This window comes from Danio rerio, chromosome 16 (genome assembly GCF_049306965.1).
Source record: "Danio rerio strain Tuebingen ecotype United States chromosome 16, GRCz12tu, whole genome shotgun sequence".
NCBI classification, from domain to species: domain Eukaryota; kingdom Metazoa; phylum Chordata; class Actinopteri; order Cypriniformes; family Danionidae; genus Danio; species Danio rerio.
This window is the reverse complement of record NC_133191.1, coordinates 12,554,612-12,573,511: the sequence shown is the minus strand read 5'-3', so window position 1 is coordinate 12,573,511 and position 18,900 is coordinate 12,554,612. Positions and strand designations below refer to the sequence as shown.

Below are 18,900 nucleotides of genomic sequence, written 5' to 3'. Positions count from 1 at the left end.
GGATATAACTGAGGACGTACGGGTGTTGCGGACCTCTATTCTGCCGCCCTATGCGTGGATATAACTGAGGACGTACGGGTTTTGCGGACCTCTATTCTGCCGCCCTATGCGTGGATATAACTGAGGATGCGCGGGTGCTGAGGGACATGTCGCGGACGCCGCCCTCTCTATTCTGCCGCCCTATGCGCGGATATAACTGAGGACGTACGGGTGTTGCGGACCTCTATTCTGACGCCCTATGCGCGGATATAACTGAGGACACGTGGGTGCTGATGGAGGTGTCGCTGACGCCGCCCTCTCTATTCTGTCGCCTATGCGCGAATATAACTGAGGACGAGGGTAGCAAGGTAGGTGTCGCAGACATAACTGAGGACGCGAGTCGTAAGGGAGGTGTCGCGAACACTGCCCTCTCTATACTGGCACCCTAGGAGGCCGCCTAGGTTGCCTCTATGGACGTGCCGGCCCTGCACCCACACACAGCGCATGCATTTAACTTTGTATTGTTTTTGCACCACAAATGTAACAGGATACACATTAATAATCACTGCTTAATGGATTTCCGTCATGTTAATGTACAAAATAAACCTGATTAAACCTGATAAAAACCATTAAATCGCTGTAATTTATGAGAAACATGTTTTAAAAACTCATTCTGGATCACATTTGAAGATGATTGATGATCACAGACCGCTGAACAGATCTTTTAATCCCAGTTGCTTTGCGCACGTCCGGTCTTGATATGATTATATGCGTTACTATGGAGACATGTTAACACGCAACTGTCAATCAATTTGGTGGGTGCGGAAACCGCACTCCTATGTCACGTTGCAATGGGCCTCAGTATGGGAAAGATTTGAAATCTACTTTACATCAGGTAATTAAAAAAAGAGACTTGTTTTCATTATATCACTACAGCATGACTTTGGACACACTAAACCTACTCACAGTTCAGTCCAATCCAAACAGCTTCCAAAAGATTTTTATCATAGGTATCCTTTAAAGATGACAGTAGACAAGCCACTACTTTGTCATTTGCCAAGTTTTATAGTACTTTATAAAACTATAATTCCGAATGGAAAAAATGTATTATATCTAGCATGTTTTCAGCTGTGTAGCAATCAAAACTTGTCATAATGTGCAATATTTCATGCATGCAAAGATCGCTGGTCTCACTCTCATTCGCAGGATAGCGCTATTTACTTTTGTTTTGTTGTTTTTTCGCTGGAAAATTTCAGTGGCTAATTAACGCTTCTGTGCATATAACCCTTCATAAAACAATCGCTACATATGCTTTGTGGGACTAAAATAGTTTTAAAACGTAACAACCTGTCTACAAAGAACCCTTCAGTCATGGTGTAATTCTTCCTCCAGCGTGCAAAAGTAACTCCAATATTGATTCAGGATTTTAAAGTTTTAATTCCACATTTGATTTTACTGCTCTCTCTCTCTCTCTCTCTCTCTCTCTCTCTCTCTCTCTCTCTCTCTCTCTCTCTCTCTCTCTCTCTCTCTCTCTTTCCCCCTTGTGTGCACATGAACGTGGCTAGCATTACATGCACGCGCAAACGCAGGATCTGAGTGAACGCATGCAGAGATGTAAATCTATACTTGTTGACATACAGTTTGGGCTACTTTTCAGAATTATGGAAATTATCGGGAAAATTTTTTTAGTCTTATGACCTACCCAGAATATAAAAATACATATAATACAATTTGGTCATTTACTTTAGTTATTATTATTGGAATATAAAAAGACTTTTAACCAGCACAACAAAAAAAGTTTCTGTAGACAATCACCTACTGCACCTTTAAAAAACTTTCTTTAATTTTTTTTTTTTAATACTGCAGTTTTGTTTGCTGCTCAAAATTCAGTGGAAAGACGCAGTGTCAAATAAAACCCAGACTAAATTAAATGGATAGTTCACCCAAAAAGGAGAGTTATCTCATCATTTACTCTCCTCGTCATTTTTTACCTTATCATTTATGTTTTAAACCTATTTGAGTTTCTTTCTTCTGTTGAACACAAAATAAGATATTTTAAAGAAAGCTGCCTCATCAACTTCCGTAGTAGAAAAAATAAATAAAATGAAGAGTCTATGGATTCCAGCGACCAGTATTTTTACAACAGAAAAAAGAAACTCAAATAGGTTTGAAAAAGTGAAGGGTGAGTAAACGATGGCAGAATTGTCATTTTTGAACTTTCCCTTTAAGCCTGCTTTAGTCCACCTCAGGCTATTGTTCAGTTATAAAACAGTACATTAAGAATGATACATTCATACCACCTTTTACCTTCAGTCCTTGTAAATACACATAAATGCACTGTAAATGTATCATTTATCAGATATCTGTGGGTCAAACAAAAATCTTTTTTATAACAGTGCTTTTCTGTTAATATATACTAAATAAGCGATGATGTTTGGTTAAAAAAATAAAAACTGAAATGCTTTCATAACCATACACGACAGCTTCTCTCTCAAGCACAAATCTGAATGTCTGCTGTCATCATGCATTTCAAAGGTTTAATTATTATTGTCATTTAGGAATTAAATGGCTTTGGTGTTTAATATGTGCTTGCTTGCAATGTTTAAACGATAAACTGTTTATTAATAGCTGTATTATAGCTTCCGTAAACAATAAGTTCTAGTAATTATACTATCTAGGTTAATAGTGCTTTAATTGTGGTGCTGTAATTTTGGAACTTGGCATACAGCAAGCGTTGGAAAAATCCATTAATTTTTAAGGCTGGAAACATGTCATGGAATATACTGAGTTTGGTAAATTGAATGTTAGTCTATGAGTACTTTTAAATTGCAATTTAAAAAGTATCTTACTGTTTAATTTTGGTTAAAACAACCAAATTTATTCCAATTGACTACCCTGCACATTCCTCAAATCACATTTTTGAGAAGTTTTCCGCCACTTTTAACATTGCATACACAGTCCTCACTGTATAAAAAGAGAGAACTTGTGTTATTCTTCTTTTATCCTTAACTCATATGTGTTTGAATGACTCCAGAATGTCAGAAAGGTGACATAGTTGTCATTTTAATACCCAGTTCTCTTTTCAATAGCTGCTAAACTGTTGACTCTCAGTCAAGTACCACTGGATTGCAATAACATTGTCTTTTGTCCTTTTCTCAGGGTCTCAGGTCTATCACTCGTTGTTATGTGTAGTCATTCAGTTCTTGTTGCTGAGGCTCATGGGAAGGACGGTCACATGCGTTCTGACTAGCTTTATCTTTCAGATGGTGAGACAACACACTCATTCATTTAATCTCCGGTGCTGCTTGAAATGTTGTAATGTTTATTGCATCATGGATCTAGCTCTCATTTTAAAGGGATAGTTCACTCAAAAATGAAAATTCTGTCATTATTTACTCACCCTGAAATCTGTTTCCTTCTATTGAACACAAAGGAAGATATTATGAAGAATGTTGGAAAAAAGCAGCCATTGACTTCCACAGAATTTGTTTTGTTCCCTCCATGGATGTCTTTTTTCCAACTTTACGTAGAACATCTTTAATATATATTGCACAGTTATTGAAGAAATTTTTATTTTGGGGTGTATTATCCCTTTAAGACTGAGGTACTATACATTTTTCTACGCTTATACTTGTAATGAACGTATAGTGACTTGTAAGCCATGAATAATGTTAGATGTTATGCTTGGATCATTTAAAGTACAGGTATAAAAATATGATTAAATTCCCTTGATGTGAGTTTTTGCCTGATCTACACACTGCTTGAGAAACACTACAAAAAGAGTCTGCATTTATGTTATTGTTTTTTTTTCTCTGAGGTCAAACCGACCCAGTTACAGTTTTAAAATGTTGTGCTGTCTCAATTTTGATTAGGTTAGATTAACCTGAAATTATTTGAAGGGAGTAAAAATTAGCTTTAATTTTGAAGTTGACGTACTTCATACCTTTTAGGTCTCTCTGACCTCAGACAGAAAATCGGTAAAAGTGACTCTCGATAGAACTGAAGGCATATTTTTCTTTTGTGTGTGTTTGGCAGATATATCTGTTGACGGGTTATTACTACACCGCTACAGACGAGTATGATATCAAATGGACCATGCCTCATTGTGTCCTCACGCTCAAACTCATCGGTAGGATTTCCTGTCTCTCTCTCTCTCTCTCATCTGTTTTTTTTCTCAGTACGTAAAACACAGTTATAATCATTAGTAAGTCAATTTTTTATATATTTTGGTGTACACTACCTGACAAAAGTCTTGTTGCCTATCCAAGTTTTAGGAACAACAAATAATACCATGGGTTTTAGTTGATCATTGGCTTAAATGAAAGGCAAAGGCCTCTAGATTATTATTATTTTTTATTTTATCAAATAAAATATGATCATACCGTGATTTTTAATTATTTAATTAGGACGGTAGACAAAAGTTTAATGTAAAGTCATGGTGCAGTGTGAAAAAAAAAAAAATCTATATATATATATATATATATATATATATATATATATATATATATATATATATATATATATATATATATATATATATATTTTTTTTTTTTTTTTTTTTTATTATTGTGTATGACTTCCCTGAACTTGGACGACTGAATCCATACATCTCTGCAATGACTCAAATGACTTATTTATAAAGTCATGTGGAATGGCAAAGAAAGTGTTCTTGCAGGACTCCCAGAGTTCATCAAGATTCTTTGGATTCATCTTCAATGCCTCCTTCTTAGCCCAAACATGCTCAACAATGTTCATAGCTGGTAGCTGGGCTGGCCAGTCCTGGAGCACCTTGACCTTCTTTGCTTTCAGGAACTTTGATGTGGAGGCTGATATATGAGAAGGAGCGCAATCCTGCTGAAGAATTTGCCCTCTCCTGTTGCTTGTAATGTAATGGGCAGCACAAATGTCTTGATACACTACCTCAGGCTGTTGATGTTGCCATTCACTCTGCAGATCTCTCGCACGCCCCCATACTGAATGGAATCCCAAATCATGATTTTTCCTTTACCAAACATAACGGATTTCTGTGAGAATCTTAGCTCCATGTGGGTTGCAATAGGTCTTCTGCCGTATTTGTGATGATTGGGATGCAGTTCAACATATCACTCATAAGGAAAATCTACCTTCTGCCACTTTTCCAAATGATCAACTAGAAGTCAAGTTATTATTTGTTGCTCTTATAACTGGGATAGATGATAAATCTTTTGTCAGGTAGTGTAGTGTGTCAGTAGGAAATATTAGTTTACATTTTAAACATTATTTTGCTGTTAATTATAACAGCCAATTGAGGCTTTTGTAAGCACGAGTAGATGATTCCACGAGGAGATGGAAATTTTTTTCCATATATGATTTTATAAAATACTTTAAATATAAAATACTTACATGTAATGTGTGTTTCTATCAATGAAAAATCATATTACTTCTGTAAATGTGATCATTTAATTGTGTACACCAAAATGGCAGGTCTCAAATTAGACTTAAAAAAACTATATATTTTTTAAGTATGTACTAAAGTCAGTTTTTTTATAGATACAATCACTATGGTAAGATAGTTGTAAATCTACTAGTAAAAAAAATCTAACGATCTAAAGTCCAGCTGAGGCATTACAACATCATATACAGTATGAAGAACACTTTATGTACAGTACAGAATAGTAGATTTTCAATATTCAAGTTTTCCAGTTGATATTTATCTCTTTCAACACTTTTAAATTATTATTTTTCTTAAGGTTAGTATTTTTAAATAGTGTTTTGTGTTATTTGATTGCTTTATTAATGTTAGTATTTAAATACATTTCAAAAGGACATGTGAACGTGCAAAATCAACACACATCAATACAGATGACATATAGATAGCATGCTCTAACGTAATGTACTTTAGCTATGATAACATTCTATGTTAAGCTGCTTTGACACAATCTACATTGTAAAAAGCGCTATATAAATAAACATGAATTGAATTTAATCTGCATGATAAAGGTTATATACTTTAAAATCATTGTATTTTGTTTGTACTTTTTATTATTAATGTAATACTAAAAGGTAGTTCCTCCAAAAAAAGTATTTCCTCCTTTAAAAAATATCATTTTTATAAGGCTTCTGTGTGTAGGTTCAATAATTTCTTAAAATACTTAAATAATTTAAGTTTGTTTCATGGTCTTCAAAGTGAAATAGCTCAACATAATCAAAGTAGGTCGAGAATAATGCTCATTTTCTATGAAAATTTCAGACGGCATTTAGAGGTTTTTTGCATCTGAACTCTTTATTTATAGAGATAGTTCACCAAACAATTTAACTTTACCCACACTCTGGTTCTAAACCTTAATGTTTTTTTCTTTTGTTAAACACAAAAGTAGATATTTTGAAGAACGCTGAAAACATGTAACCATTGACTTCCTTTGTAGGAAGAAATACTATGGTAATCAATGGTTACAGGTTTCCAACCTTTTTCAAAATATCTACTTTTATGTTCAACAGAAAAAAAGAAACTCCTGAAGGTTTGAAACAAGTAAAGGGTTAGAAAAAATGAATTTATGGGTGAACTATCTTTTTAATTCCTCTTTTTTTGACTATGTTGTAATTTTCCAATATATGAAAGACTGTGCTCATGTTGTGTATTCATTTTCTCATTGCAGGTTTAGCGCTTGATTACTACGACGGTGGAAAAGATCAAGTGAGTGTGACTTAATGAGCTGCCATGAACACCCAGCATTTCCATCTCCCTCCTCTCTGTTTGTTCACCTGTCGTCCTCCTGTCATTATCTCACTCCTCTTCCTGCATCACTCTGTGTACATGATTTAAGCACAAGGAGCTGATGGGGATCCTCTGAGTATCTTTTTGAGTTGCGGAGCAGACGTTCAGCTAAATGGCCATAATGGATCAGTGTAATGATGCCTGGCAAGGTGAAGTGTGGCGAACGCTCCCTGAGATGTAATTGTGTAATCTGTTCGTTCTGTACCGCAGTCAGCTCGTCTGCTGCTTGAACATATCTGTCTAAATATTAATAGTAGCCATTGCTTGACACAGTTGGCCACTTTGTGATTGTGTGCAGGCGTTGATGTCGCTGATGGTCTCTTTATCAAATAACTGTAGCTCCACCCTAGATATTAATCGCTTGCGCACCTTATTGCATTGTTATATTGAGGGTGTAAAGATTACACAATGACCGGTAATAGACCTTGTTAACACCTGCCATTAAAGGTATAGTCAGCACTAAAATGATAATTCTGCCATCATTTACTCACTCGTTTCTAACCAAAGTTTGTTCTGTAAAACACAAGAGAAGATATTTTGAAAAATGTTGGAAACCTGTGTTTGTTTTTCTTAGAATGGATGTTGAGTGGTTACAGGTTTTCATCATTCTTCAAATGATCTGCTTTTGTGTTCAACAGAACAACAACAACCCAAACCAAAACTCACACATATGAAATGAGTCAAGGGTGAATAAACAATAGCAGGATTTAAATTTTTGGGTGAACTATCCCTTTAACATCCGGCTCAGGTGATCTGATCTCTAGTGGTCAGATTATTGTTTACACTTTGGCCAGCTGTGACATCATCTCTTACTGCATGTTGTTAAAGTGAAGGGAAAAATGTTAAGAGCCGAAATGTGCTGCACTTTTCTACTAACACTCTTAAAGTGTAGCCTTGGCACAGACGCTGTGTTCTGACCTTAGAGGCCACACACACCCACACATTGTGAAGTCAGGAGTGACAAACACATAGAAATGCGAGTAAATTTCCTATATTGTTGTTTTGTGTTTGTACAGAGATATCATTTTGGAGTCCAACATGTTTGGCAGTAGCAAATTTTCAAGAGAATAATATAAAATCTTCTGTATTTCACAAATAATTTTTACAAATATTTGTGGCCTAAAATGACTGATTTTGTAACTGCTTTTCTCAAAACTTATGGCATTATTGGCTTCAATACTTGCGTTTTGCTGTGAAAATACATAAATCTTCTAAAAAGATTTATATTTTTATCTCAAGAACCTTACAAACTTCTAAATATGTTGTTGATCAGTGATTGCAAGGTTGCCATTTTCACTTAAAATAAGCAGTGCTAATTAAGTGAGTAAGTGAGTAAGTTTGACACCCAGTAGTTGAACTTGGTATAGGGTATATGCCGAGCTAGTGCTGTTCCCATGCTGATACACTTCCGGTGACCTGTTATTGTGAACATTTTCCCATTTTATACGGTTCCTTATACAGCATCGATGTAGTAATGTCATTAAAATACATTCAGTTACATAAACTTTAGCATTTATTTAGTTGCTCAAGCGTAAAACGAGACAAAAAGCTGTTTTGACGCACGCACCCGTCAGGCTAACGCAGAAGCTCCATTGAATTTACTGGGGTAAAATATATGCTCATATTGTAAAGATATGGCTGGGGAAATGTAATTTAATGCAGTGCTTCTTGTACAATCTGAGAACCACTTTAAATCGGATGTCACTCAGCCAGTGGAGATCGCTGATTTTTAAAGAAAGCAGACCTTAAACGCACCGGATTTTGCATTGGCATTTAATTCGCCGGAAGCGCTTAACCCAGGTTAATGGCAAATTAAAAGTCCTATTTGCAGGCTTCGGCATATACCCCATTGCACTCCTGGATCAAAACAAACGCAAGCGTGCGTTGCCAGATTGTGGACAGGAGTTAGTGATTTAAACCATAGTCTAACTAAATGCAACGACACACAATGGAATATTTTCCATATTAAAAGGAGTTTTTGTTCTAATCAGCATCTCGAGTTAATATATTAGAAGTGGCTTCTATTTCTCACAGGTGAACAACAGGATAAACTGATCACCTCAGGTAAACCTCATGTGCCTTATTTGGTGTTAAATGCTAATAATGTGAGTTTGAATGCCATTTTACATGACAGTTATTGCCATACTGCTGAAAGCAGCAGCAGGTAGTTTGTCTTAGATCTTAAAAAAATAAAATAAACGGTTTGAAATTGAACTAGAACTAAACACAAATTAGTGATTCAGTCTGTACATTTAATAATCCTAAAGAGAGTTAATATGTATTAATTAGATTATAAACCTTACCACCTCATGAGTGAGTGCGTATTCTGTGCTTCTGAACGGCTGTGCTTCTGAAACCGCCAAATTGCTCATCACTGCGTATATCGTCACGAAGCGTGTTGTTAGGACATGGGGTTACATTAGAGCTGCACGGTTCTGGCTAAAATGAGAATCGCGATTTTTTTTTTTTTTTTTTTTTTAAATTTTTTTAATTTATTTATTTATTTTTGCTCAAAATAAAGATCACGATTTTCTCACGATTCTGTAGATGTAAAATAAAGGTATGGTAAAAACAAACATATGGCACAACATCGATAATAATATTATGTATAGGTCTACTGGTTTTTATAAATAATTCTATTCTACTTATAATAATTATGATGTTGAATTATTATGTTTGAGGTATATGATTGCAATCTGTCATATTAGACAAATTTATTCACTGGTAAAATCAGACATTTGCCATTACTAGATTGTATTCAACAATATATAGGCTAGAGTAAGTAAACTGACACTGTAAACATTTATTTTCATGCCCAACTCTGTTCGCTATGAAAGAAAACACATATCAAATGCTTGTCGTAACTCTAAAATGCGATATGTCCTTTAAATGAAGTGCACACTTTCAGTTTCATTTTGACTGCTAAGCGCTTGTTCATACTTCACACGCAGCTCCCATACGATCACTCTGTGCCACAAACTGAATATTATTTACAACTGTATTACCTGTTACAGCATATGCAGGTTCTGTTCACTAAAATAGGCGCGCGCACATCTATCATTAAGTAGAGCGCGCTCCCTCCCTCTCTGTGATTACAGCTCACGGTCAGCAGCTCACGTCACATGTGATTTCCTGGCCGCAAAAAACATCATTATATGAAGACAGTAAGGACATTTTTAGGTGAATTATACCTTATAAATACAGTATGTGACTCATTCAACATCATTTGGAGGTGTCCATGTCACTGAGCAACATATGTGAAACAATGAAAAGACTCGTGCAGCCGCCTTTTCTTCTCTGCTGAACTTGATTGACAGAATCGTAGAAATGCTGGATTAGGATCGTCTAGGGGGTCGAATCAATATCGCGATTTTTTTTTTTTTTTTTTTTTTTGATTAATTGTACAGCTCTAGGTTACATTGTAACCTGCTCATCTAATGTTTACGTTCGTAATGTCTGTATCATTTGCTATTTAATAACCTCATGTGGAACATTAAATCTGCGTCTCATTTCGGAAATGCTACTGTCCTTCGAAGGTCGCATTTCAGTCACGGACGCATGCGTTGAGAGCCTTTCTAAATAAATGAATAAAATGCGCAGTTTTCCATCAAGGCAACCGGGAGTGCTGTAATATAATTGGCTAAACTGACATTGGGCGGGTTAAAATGACCAAAACAAAGACAGCGTTCTGGCACGGAAAACACATTTGCAAAGCAGAATAACTGACTTCAGCGTTGTTTTTCAGAATGTACACTTGTACGCATGTTTCTTAAATATCTGCAAACACATTATAGTATCAAAAACTTAGAGTCAAAGACGAGTTTGGGTTTATGTTTATTATGGGCTTGTTCTTATTTGCTGTTATTCTTGAAATATCTGGCAACCCTAGACAGTAAAGGTGTACTTTGTTCTCTGTGATGTCTTGCACTGTGCATACAGAAGGGAAGTGTTCCATATGATTTAAGCCTTAAAAATGCCTTTGTTCTGTTTAAGTCTGTGCATACTGCATAGGTTAGCTAATTTGGTTATCACTTACTGCATTTTCTAGCAGTAAATTCAGCTGTTAAATGTGGTTGTAGTTTAAATGAAAAGTATAATGACTATTTTGTACTCTATTTTGTACTTTTTTTTTTAATCACGGACTGCTTGTGAAGCAATCACTTGATGCAAATCTCAGTGGCGGGTGTCAATGGGTTCTTGTAGTCCTCTTTGTTCATCAGCATGACAATAGCACATTCAAAACAAGACAGCAAGCTTTGATTTACAGTACTGTTTAAAATTTCGGGTCAGTAGGATTAAAAATTAATTGAACTACACCAGATGCAACAGAGACATAGATTACCATTCATTATTCACATAAGTAGTTGGAGGAGATTAAGTACTGGAAATGCAAACACAGACTTACTCAATCAGTGAGAAAACAGAGATGCTCGAGGATTACTAGAGGCTGTGTAGTTTTGCAAAAACACAGTCTTTGTATTGTTTTCTTTGTGATCCCTAAAGCTGGATGAGAAACCTTGTGTCGTTTCACAAATCCATTTATTCTTCACATCTGAAATGGCAAGAGTGCTTGGAAAATCTTGGATAAAGAGTGTAGCATTAGTTTAATATCAGGGATTTGTGGTGTTTCACCATGTTGGTAGACAGAATCGCTGATTATAAAGGGTTCTACTGTCTTTGGTAGTGTCACACCGTTTGCTTTCAATGTAACATTAGGAATGACTGAATGGATTTTATTTTTACCTTTCTGATTGCGTGTATTATCTGTCTTCTTTCTAAGCAAGACTCAATGCAGGCTTTTCAAAGAGACTAAAAAGAAAAGTTTTCAAAAGTAGCAACACAAATATATTTATTTACTACATGTCACGGATTCATTGTTTTTGCATGTTATTTGAGTGTACATCAGAGATCATTAGAACATAAAGAGATAAAGGTCATGACCAGCTTAAATGTCCAATGAAGTGCTTTTAAATGTGCTTTTTTTCATGTGAATGCATGAAATTGTTATTCCATGTTTGACATAATCTCAGCTGAAAAGTGAAGAGAGGGTGGGACATGGAGTAGCTCCTCCAGCCATTAGCATTTGTTTTTATCACAGCTCTGCCAGTGTGTGTGGTTGAGCTCAAGTGCATCAAATGAAAGCAACTGAGAAACGTCTTCAAGGGGGTGGGGCATGTCAGAGTCTAGAGAGCATTTGATTGGTCAAGATTTGATGAGAAACTAAAGTAGAAGGTGACGTGAAAAAATTCATTGATCCATTTAGACAGAAGTGAAACTATAGCTTATATCAGTTTTAGATTTTCTTAAAGCGAATTTAGTCACTGTTTTTGAGAACACTAGCTTATAGATATCCGTAAAGTTTACAGACTGTATCTAACATCTATAACATCTATCTATTTTTTAGTTTAATTTTATGGGATAATTAAAAAACAAGCTTTACCCCCAATTTTAACTGTGTGTGTTTATCTGTTGTCTTTCAATCATGTTTGCCTTGTCTTTTACAGCCTAGTTTCCCCATTTCTCTCTTGTAATTAATATGCTTGTTTTCTTTCATTCCACAGTCTAAATTGAGCGCAGAACAGAAGAAGTCTGCTCTCGGCTCTACGCCGTCTCTGTTGGAGGTGTTTGGTTTTTCATACTTTTATGGAGGCTTTCTGGTAGGGCCTCAGTTCACATTGCGAAATTACCAGATGCTAGTGTCTCGAGAGATGACCGATGTTCCAGGACAACCACCAAATAGGTAAGTGGCGTGCACCAAATTTCAAAAGTTTAAAGGGTTAGTTCACCCAAAAATGAAAATTCTGTTATTAATCACTCACCCCCTTGAGACATCCGTTCATCTTCAAAACACACATTAAGGTATTTTAGATGAAATCCAAGAGCTCTCTTAACCTCTGTAAACAGCAAAGGTCCAAAAAAGAAAACAAAAATTGTCAGTACATTTCGTCTGACTTTAGTGATATACAACTGTACTCATAAGAAGCTCCAAGAACACTTTTGTGCAACAAATTTTATTTTTTTTAACCAATGTGTTCCTTTCCACATCAGGTCAGGGTGTGAATTTACAATGGGCAATACAGCATATTTGCCCGAGTCAGCAGCCCAACACTCAAGGCAAGCTTCATATTCCCTATAGCAGTGGTTCTCAAACTTTTTTCACCAAGTACCACCTTAGAAAAAAATTGTCTCTCCAAGTACCACCTTACGACGCTATTTTTTAACCAGTATTAAAAAATAGCGTCGTAGGCCTAATTAAGCAGCTACAGGTGTGCACAGATTAAAAACGATGCAGATTAATTCCTATTATTAAGAATATGTATTATTATCAGTCACATTAAACATCTGAAATAGTCTGAACATTAACTGTGCTTGCTGATAAAAAAAAAAAAATTTTGTTAAAATTTGCTTTTAAAAGTTCATCAAAAAATGGCGCTTTTCTTAAAAAGTAAAAAGAAAACTGCTGTACTTAAATCTAAAGTATTCATAGTAGCCTATTCATCAAAAGCTGGAGATGTTGCTTGGACCTTATAAATATAGGCTATATGTCATATTCCTACATATGTTAAATGTACATATGACAGGGTTCATACAGGCACAGCCTAATGAAAATCAATTCCAGCACCTATTTTTTTTTAAGACTGACATGCTATGTATTGAAGACCTGAAAAGTATTCTCAGCAACCCATAAAACATTGCATAGGAATAGATACAAATAAAAAACATTAAAAATAATATTTATTAATCATATATTAACAATATAATAAACCTGCACTAAATGCTTGTGAAATCTTTTTTGTACTCAAGTAAAAGTACTATTACGCTGCTAAAATAACACAAATTTTAGTAAATAATACTAATATTAGGTAAAAGTACAAAGTACTCTTTTAAAAAGTACTAGTTGGTTATTTTTGAAAAAAAAAATCTGATTTTCCTTATGAAATCACTTTTTTTACGTGTAAACCTGATTGAATGGTTTAATTGCTTAAATCCCAAAGCTACATGTATAGGAAATTGCACTAACAAAGGAAGTATGGTCGATTTTTCCTTTCATGACAATTAATCTTTTTCAATAGCACTGGTAAAACTACCAAATAATCTTTAAGGCCATAGAGACACTTTTTGCCCATTTTTTTAAACGATATTTACAAGCTTTGAAAGGTTTAATTGAAATATATAATAAAAAGATTTAAATTTAGCCTTTTATTTACATATTTTACACTATTTTTCTTTACAATATGGCAAATTTGTTTCTTAAAAAGCTGTACATCACATGTAGATTTTATTTTACATTTAACCTAATCTAAAATAGAAACTTAAAATGTAAAAGTACACTGTCAGTAAAAAAATAAAATAAAACAAATGACTTCATTTGACTTGAGGTATTTGAAATATGACAACACTACATTTATCAAAGCAGTGCTTTAAGAGCCTTATTGTAAATTTTGAAAAATAAACAATAAGTAACAACGGATTGCTTTGACCTGTAATGCTTTAAGACAGATCAAAATACAGCTAAATGTATAAATCACACAAATACCTCATCCAGAAACATTTCCAGCATAATTCTTTTGTTGTAAAGAAATAAAAATAAAATCCACCTTTGCTAAAAGTAAGTTTCACTTCACAACACAGCCAAATAAGAAGACCATTAGCATTGTCATCGATCATGTATCAATCTATTTCTAAATACTTGATAACTTTGAATACTTTTGACTAAATTTAGTCAAGGAACAAAGATAAATAATGTCTACTTTAATAGTGGAAAGATCGCGATTGTATTCAATCTGAGCACACAGGCGATCATGAGTGGACTTGCAGTTCATTTGAAAAAAAAAAGCCTATTTAAGAGCTCGCATTTCTGTTTTTGCGATTTGCGTACATGAATGCGCTCTCATGTTAAAATAAAGCACTCGCCACATTTCCAGAAATGAGTAATTGCGCAATACCTTCATTCCCGCGCCGCCATTCAGAATGTATTTAGAGGAGTGACAGGTCAGAGGCGAGTCGACTGGCTGTCGGAGAGCGAAACGTGTTTGTAGATCATCAAAAACGCAGGAAATATGTCCGCGGTTTAATTACTCTGCTAGACATCTCTATAGTGAAAACATCCGAGAAGCATTATTCCAACAAAACATTTGTTTTTAAGTAGTTTTTTCTGTCTCTGCAACACAGGAAGCATTTGTCCCGCCCTTACGTTTCACACAACTAGACAAGGTCGACTGTGATTGGCTACTTTTCATGTCAGTCAAATCACCCTTCAGAATCAATTCTTAAACTTCGGAAACTGATTTATAGCAGCTTATGACACAAATAAACATTCTAAGCACAGCGTTGTGATCGTACGCTTCACAAAACAGCCAATGCTGATCACATCGATGTTATATTAGGCATTAAAGGATTAAAAGTGTTAATTGTTTCTTTCATTATTCAGCGGTTCCTCCACGTACCACTAGGAGGAAGCCCGCGTACCACTAGTGGTACGCGTACCACAGTTTGAGAACCACTGCCCTATAGTAAACATGCATCCTTTCCATCCCTTTGCGTTTTTTTTTTTTTTTTAATGCACTAAAGTGTTCTTGGAGCTTTGTATGATTACAGTTGAACCACTGAGGTTACATGGAATGCTTTGACCAATGTTTTTAGTTCCTTTTCTGGACTCTGATCATATCGTGACCATCACAGTCTATGGAAGATAAGAGAGCTCTGGAATTTTATTTACAATATCTTCATTCATACTCTGAAAATGAATGAAGGTCTTAGGAGATTGGAAGGACATGAGGGTGAGTTATTAATAACATAATTTTCTTTTCTTGGTGAACTAACCCTTTAACGATACCTGTTCAGCCAGCTTCTATCAAAGATTCTGCTTCTGCTGTAAAGAGTTGCCTCTTGCCATTCTTTTCATGCAGAGGGATTCACAAGAAGTATTTGTCTGTTACAGTGACAATTCCAGTCTTGTGACTTTTGTTATTTGCTCAAGGGCACAGTGACCATGAACATGTCTTAGTAACAACTAATCTTTGTTCATACAATCACTGCATGCCTTAAAGAGGACCTGTTTTGCTCCTTTTTACAAGATGTAAAATAAGTAGAGTGTGCATGTGAAGTTTCAGCTTAAAATGCCACACAGAGAATGTTTTATAACTCTTTGAAACGGCCGCTTATAGGCTTTGATCCTATTGTGCCATTTTGGTGAATGTCGAATTAAATTCAAATGCTCCTTTCAGAAGAGGGTGGAGCTGCAAATGCCTATGTGTCAGCATAGTGGCAGATTCAAAACAGGAATAAAGACCTTTGCTAATGAGTGTGAGATTGTCACTAATGGGTGGGGCTTCCCCTCGGGATTACCTGTACAAAGGGAGAATGTCAATCAAAGTGTTTCTGCAGACTCTTTTTTTTTTATATATATATAGTGTGTGATTATAAAAAATAAAATTAATACTTTTTTTACCTTTAGAAGCTGGTTATACTTACAGACTGTTGTCACACAAATGTTTAAACCCCTTAAAAAAATGTTTTCGCATAATATTCCCCCTTTAAAACCACTTTTTCACAAAAAAATGCTTATTTGGTTTTGCCAAACCAAACGGCCAACTATTTTTGCCATGAACCAAACAAAATTATAGTTGTTTTTTTTAATTGTTCCTTTCTAATGTCAAAATGACACAATTAAATGGAAAATGACAAAAATATAACTATTGACTTAAATCTGTTGGTTGTTGTTATAGACAATATATACAGGGTTCCCACACTTCTCGAAAGTATTGTAGTCCTTGAATTAAACTTTAAATTAAATTAGTTTATTTTAACAATTGTACTCAATAGTCAAAAATAATGAGAATACGGCGAAATTTCTTAAATTGTTAAAAATCCTACATTCAATTCTTTTGACAGTACCACTGACAGATAATGCACATTTACCAATATTTCAGACACTGCATTTGAACATCACCAGTCTTGAATTTAACAAGTTTTATTAAACTTCTTTGAGCATGACTTTTTAGAACGTTCTAAATATTTTATGTAACAACAAGTGTATGTGACATAGGGCTGCACGATTAATCGGAAAAAGATTGTAATCTCGATTCCACCCTACACACGATCTTAATTTTGCTTTTCTACGATTGAGCCAATTATATTTTCAAGATCAGGAGAAGCATAAAGGCAGTCTCACAAGTCTTCACATTGTTTTATAAACGTTGCTCAGCGTTTAACGTGTCACATACTGTATTTATAAGCTATAATTCTCACAAAAATGTAATTTCTGTCTATGTAATGATGTTTGCGGCCACAAATAGACACATGAGCTGATGCACTGTTTGTTTACTACCGAGAGAATGTAGGCGCCCACCAATGATGTCTACTTTAGCAAAAAGAACCTGTAAATAACAGGTAATAAAGTTATAAAATATGTTCAGTTTGTTCCACAAAGCAATCGTTTGAGAGCTGCGCAGGAAGTATGATTTGCATGTATGTTGTGACAACAGCTATTACATATATTATTACATCGCTATACAAAGTGTGCAGTGTGCACATCATATCACATTTTAGAGTCAGTATAACTACTCTAGCCTATATAATGTTGACTATAATGCAAGAGGGAATCTGATAATGACCAATGTTTCATTTTACCATTAAAACAAAAAGTTCTAATAATGTGTCAATGACAAATGACAAGCATATGTCTCAAACACAATTCAACTTCAGTATTATGAATAGGTTGTTTCTGATGTAATCACTTTGTGCATTAACAACCAGGACATATTTAAAGTCTATTTAAGTCCACCATTCCATCTCTATGCAAAATTTAGCATTTTAACCAACAGTAGACCAACACATTGACCTAATATTGTTGTTGTTGTTTTCCCATATGTTTAAGAAATAACTATAATAATAGCCTACTCAAATTAACCTTTATTTTACATTTACAGAATCGTGAGGAAATTGTGATCTTGATTTTAGGCAAAAAATTGTGATTCTCTTTTTAGCCAGAATCATGCAGCCCTAATGTGAAATGTTAAATACAGTAAAGTCTTTCATGGTGCTACATATGCTAAGGCTTGATTTAAAATTAATAGTGCTTTAAAAAGTCCTTGAATCTGCTGTTTATGAAAGCGTGGAAACTCTGTATATATGTCATGATTACAGCGAAATGTGCAAATCCTAAAATATTTAAGTGAGATTGTTTATGGTGAACGACTCCAGGTATGTCATTCGCAGTGCTTCGTTGTGGCTATAGATGTCTTTCAAAGTAGTTTGCTCATTGATGTATTGCACATGAATTCTGCTATTAAACTTGATTGTTTAAAAATAGCATCAAATGACTAAAGCATAAACAAATGATGAACAAGTTAACAAAATAATATGCAATGTACTAGAGCAGGGGTGTCCAAAGTCAGTCCAGGAGGGCCGGTGTCCTGCAGATTTTAGCTCCAACTTGCCTCAACACGCCTGCAAGGATGTTTCTAGAAAGCCTAGCAAGAGCTTGATTAGCTTGCCAAGGTGTGTCTAATTAGGGTTGGAACTAAACTTTGCAGAACACCTGCCCTCCAGGACCGAGTTTAGTTTTTAGAATGATTCAATGACCTAAAGACTTGTTTAATTGCTGGGTAAATAAGCATTTTTGAGAGGATATCTTCAAAAAATTGTCAAATTTCAAACATCTGGCATTCATTCATTCATTCATTTTCTTGTCGACTTAGTCCCTTTATTAATCTGGGGTCGCCACAGCGGAATGAACCGCCAACTTATCCAGCAAGTTTTTACGCAGCGGATGTCCTTCCAGCCGCAACTCTGGGAAAACATCTGGCATACATGTTGTAATTATATTAACATATTATTTAACAATATATTATTATTACAGAAGCCCAACAGTGGCCTGCTTTTTAATCTTCATTATATGTTAGAGAAATTCAGCTTTTTGTGTTATTAATAGAGTCTTCATTTTTGAAAGTGATTTTTGATTGCTGCCATAGAAGATATTGCTGAACATGTCTAAACGATGAACTTTCCTGTCAGTTCTGCCATCAATTAAATGTGCTGTATGCAGCCTTCGCGCGGTCGCATACCCGCGCACCTCTCGAAAAATGTTGCACATTTGCATTACATTGATGACAGCAGATTTTCTATTACAATAAAATTATTTACATAGAAAATAATATTTTCTA

At 35.0% G+C, this 18,900-nt stretch overlaps 1 protein-coding gene across 3 annotated transcripts in view; it reads left to right on the top strand.

Moving 5' to 3' along the window:
• The window catches only part of lpcat3 (lysophosphatidylcholine acyltransferase 3), a 62,413-nt gene that overhangs the window by 10,233 nt on the left and 33,280 nt on the right, over positions 1 to 18,900 (top strand). For 2 of the 3 annotated variants that reach the window (XR_012391463.1, NM_001316738.1), the window contains 4 exon segments: positions 3,139 to 3,245; positions 4,015 to 4,108; positions 6,615 to 6,652; positions 12,295 to 12,473. Coding sequence is in view for 2 of the 3 variants with exons in the window: in NM_001316738.1 (NP_001303667.1) it covers positions 3,139 to 3,245; positions 4,015 to 4,108; positions 6,615 to 6,652; positions 12,295 to 12,473 (418 nt within the window). In the remaining variant the exon portion in view is untranslated. 3 annotated transcript variants of the gene reach the window in all.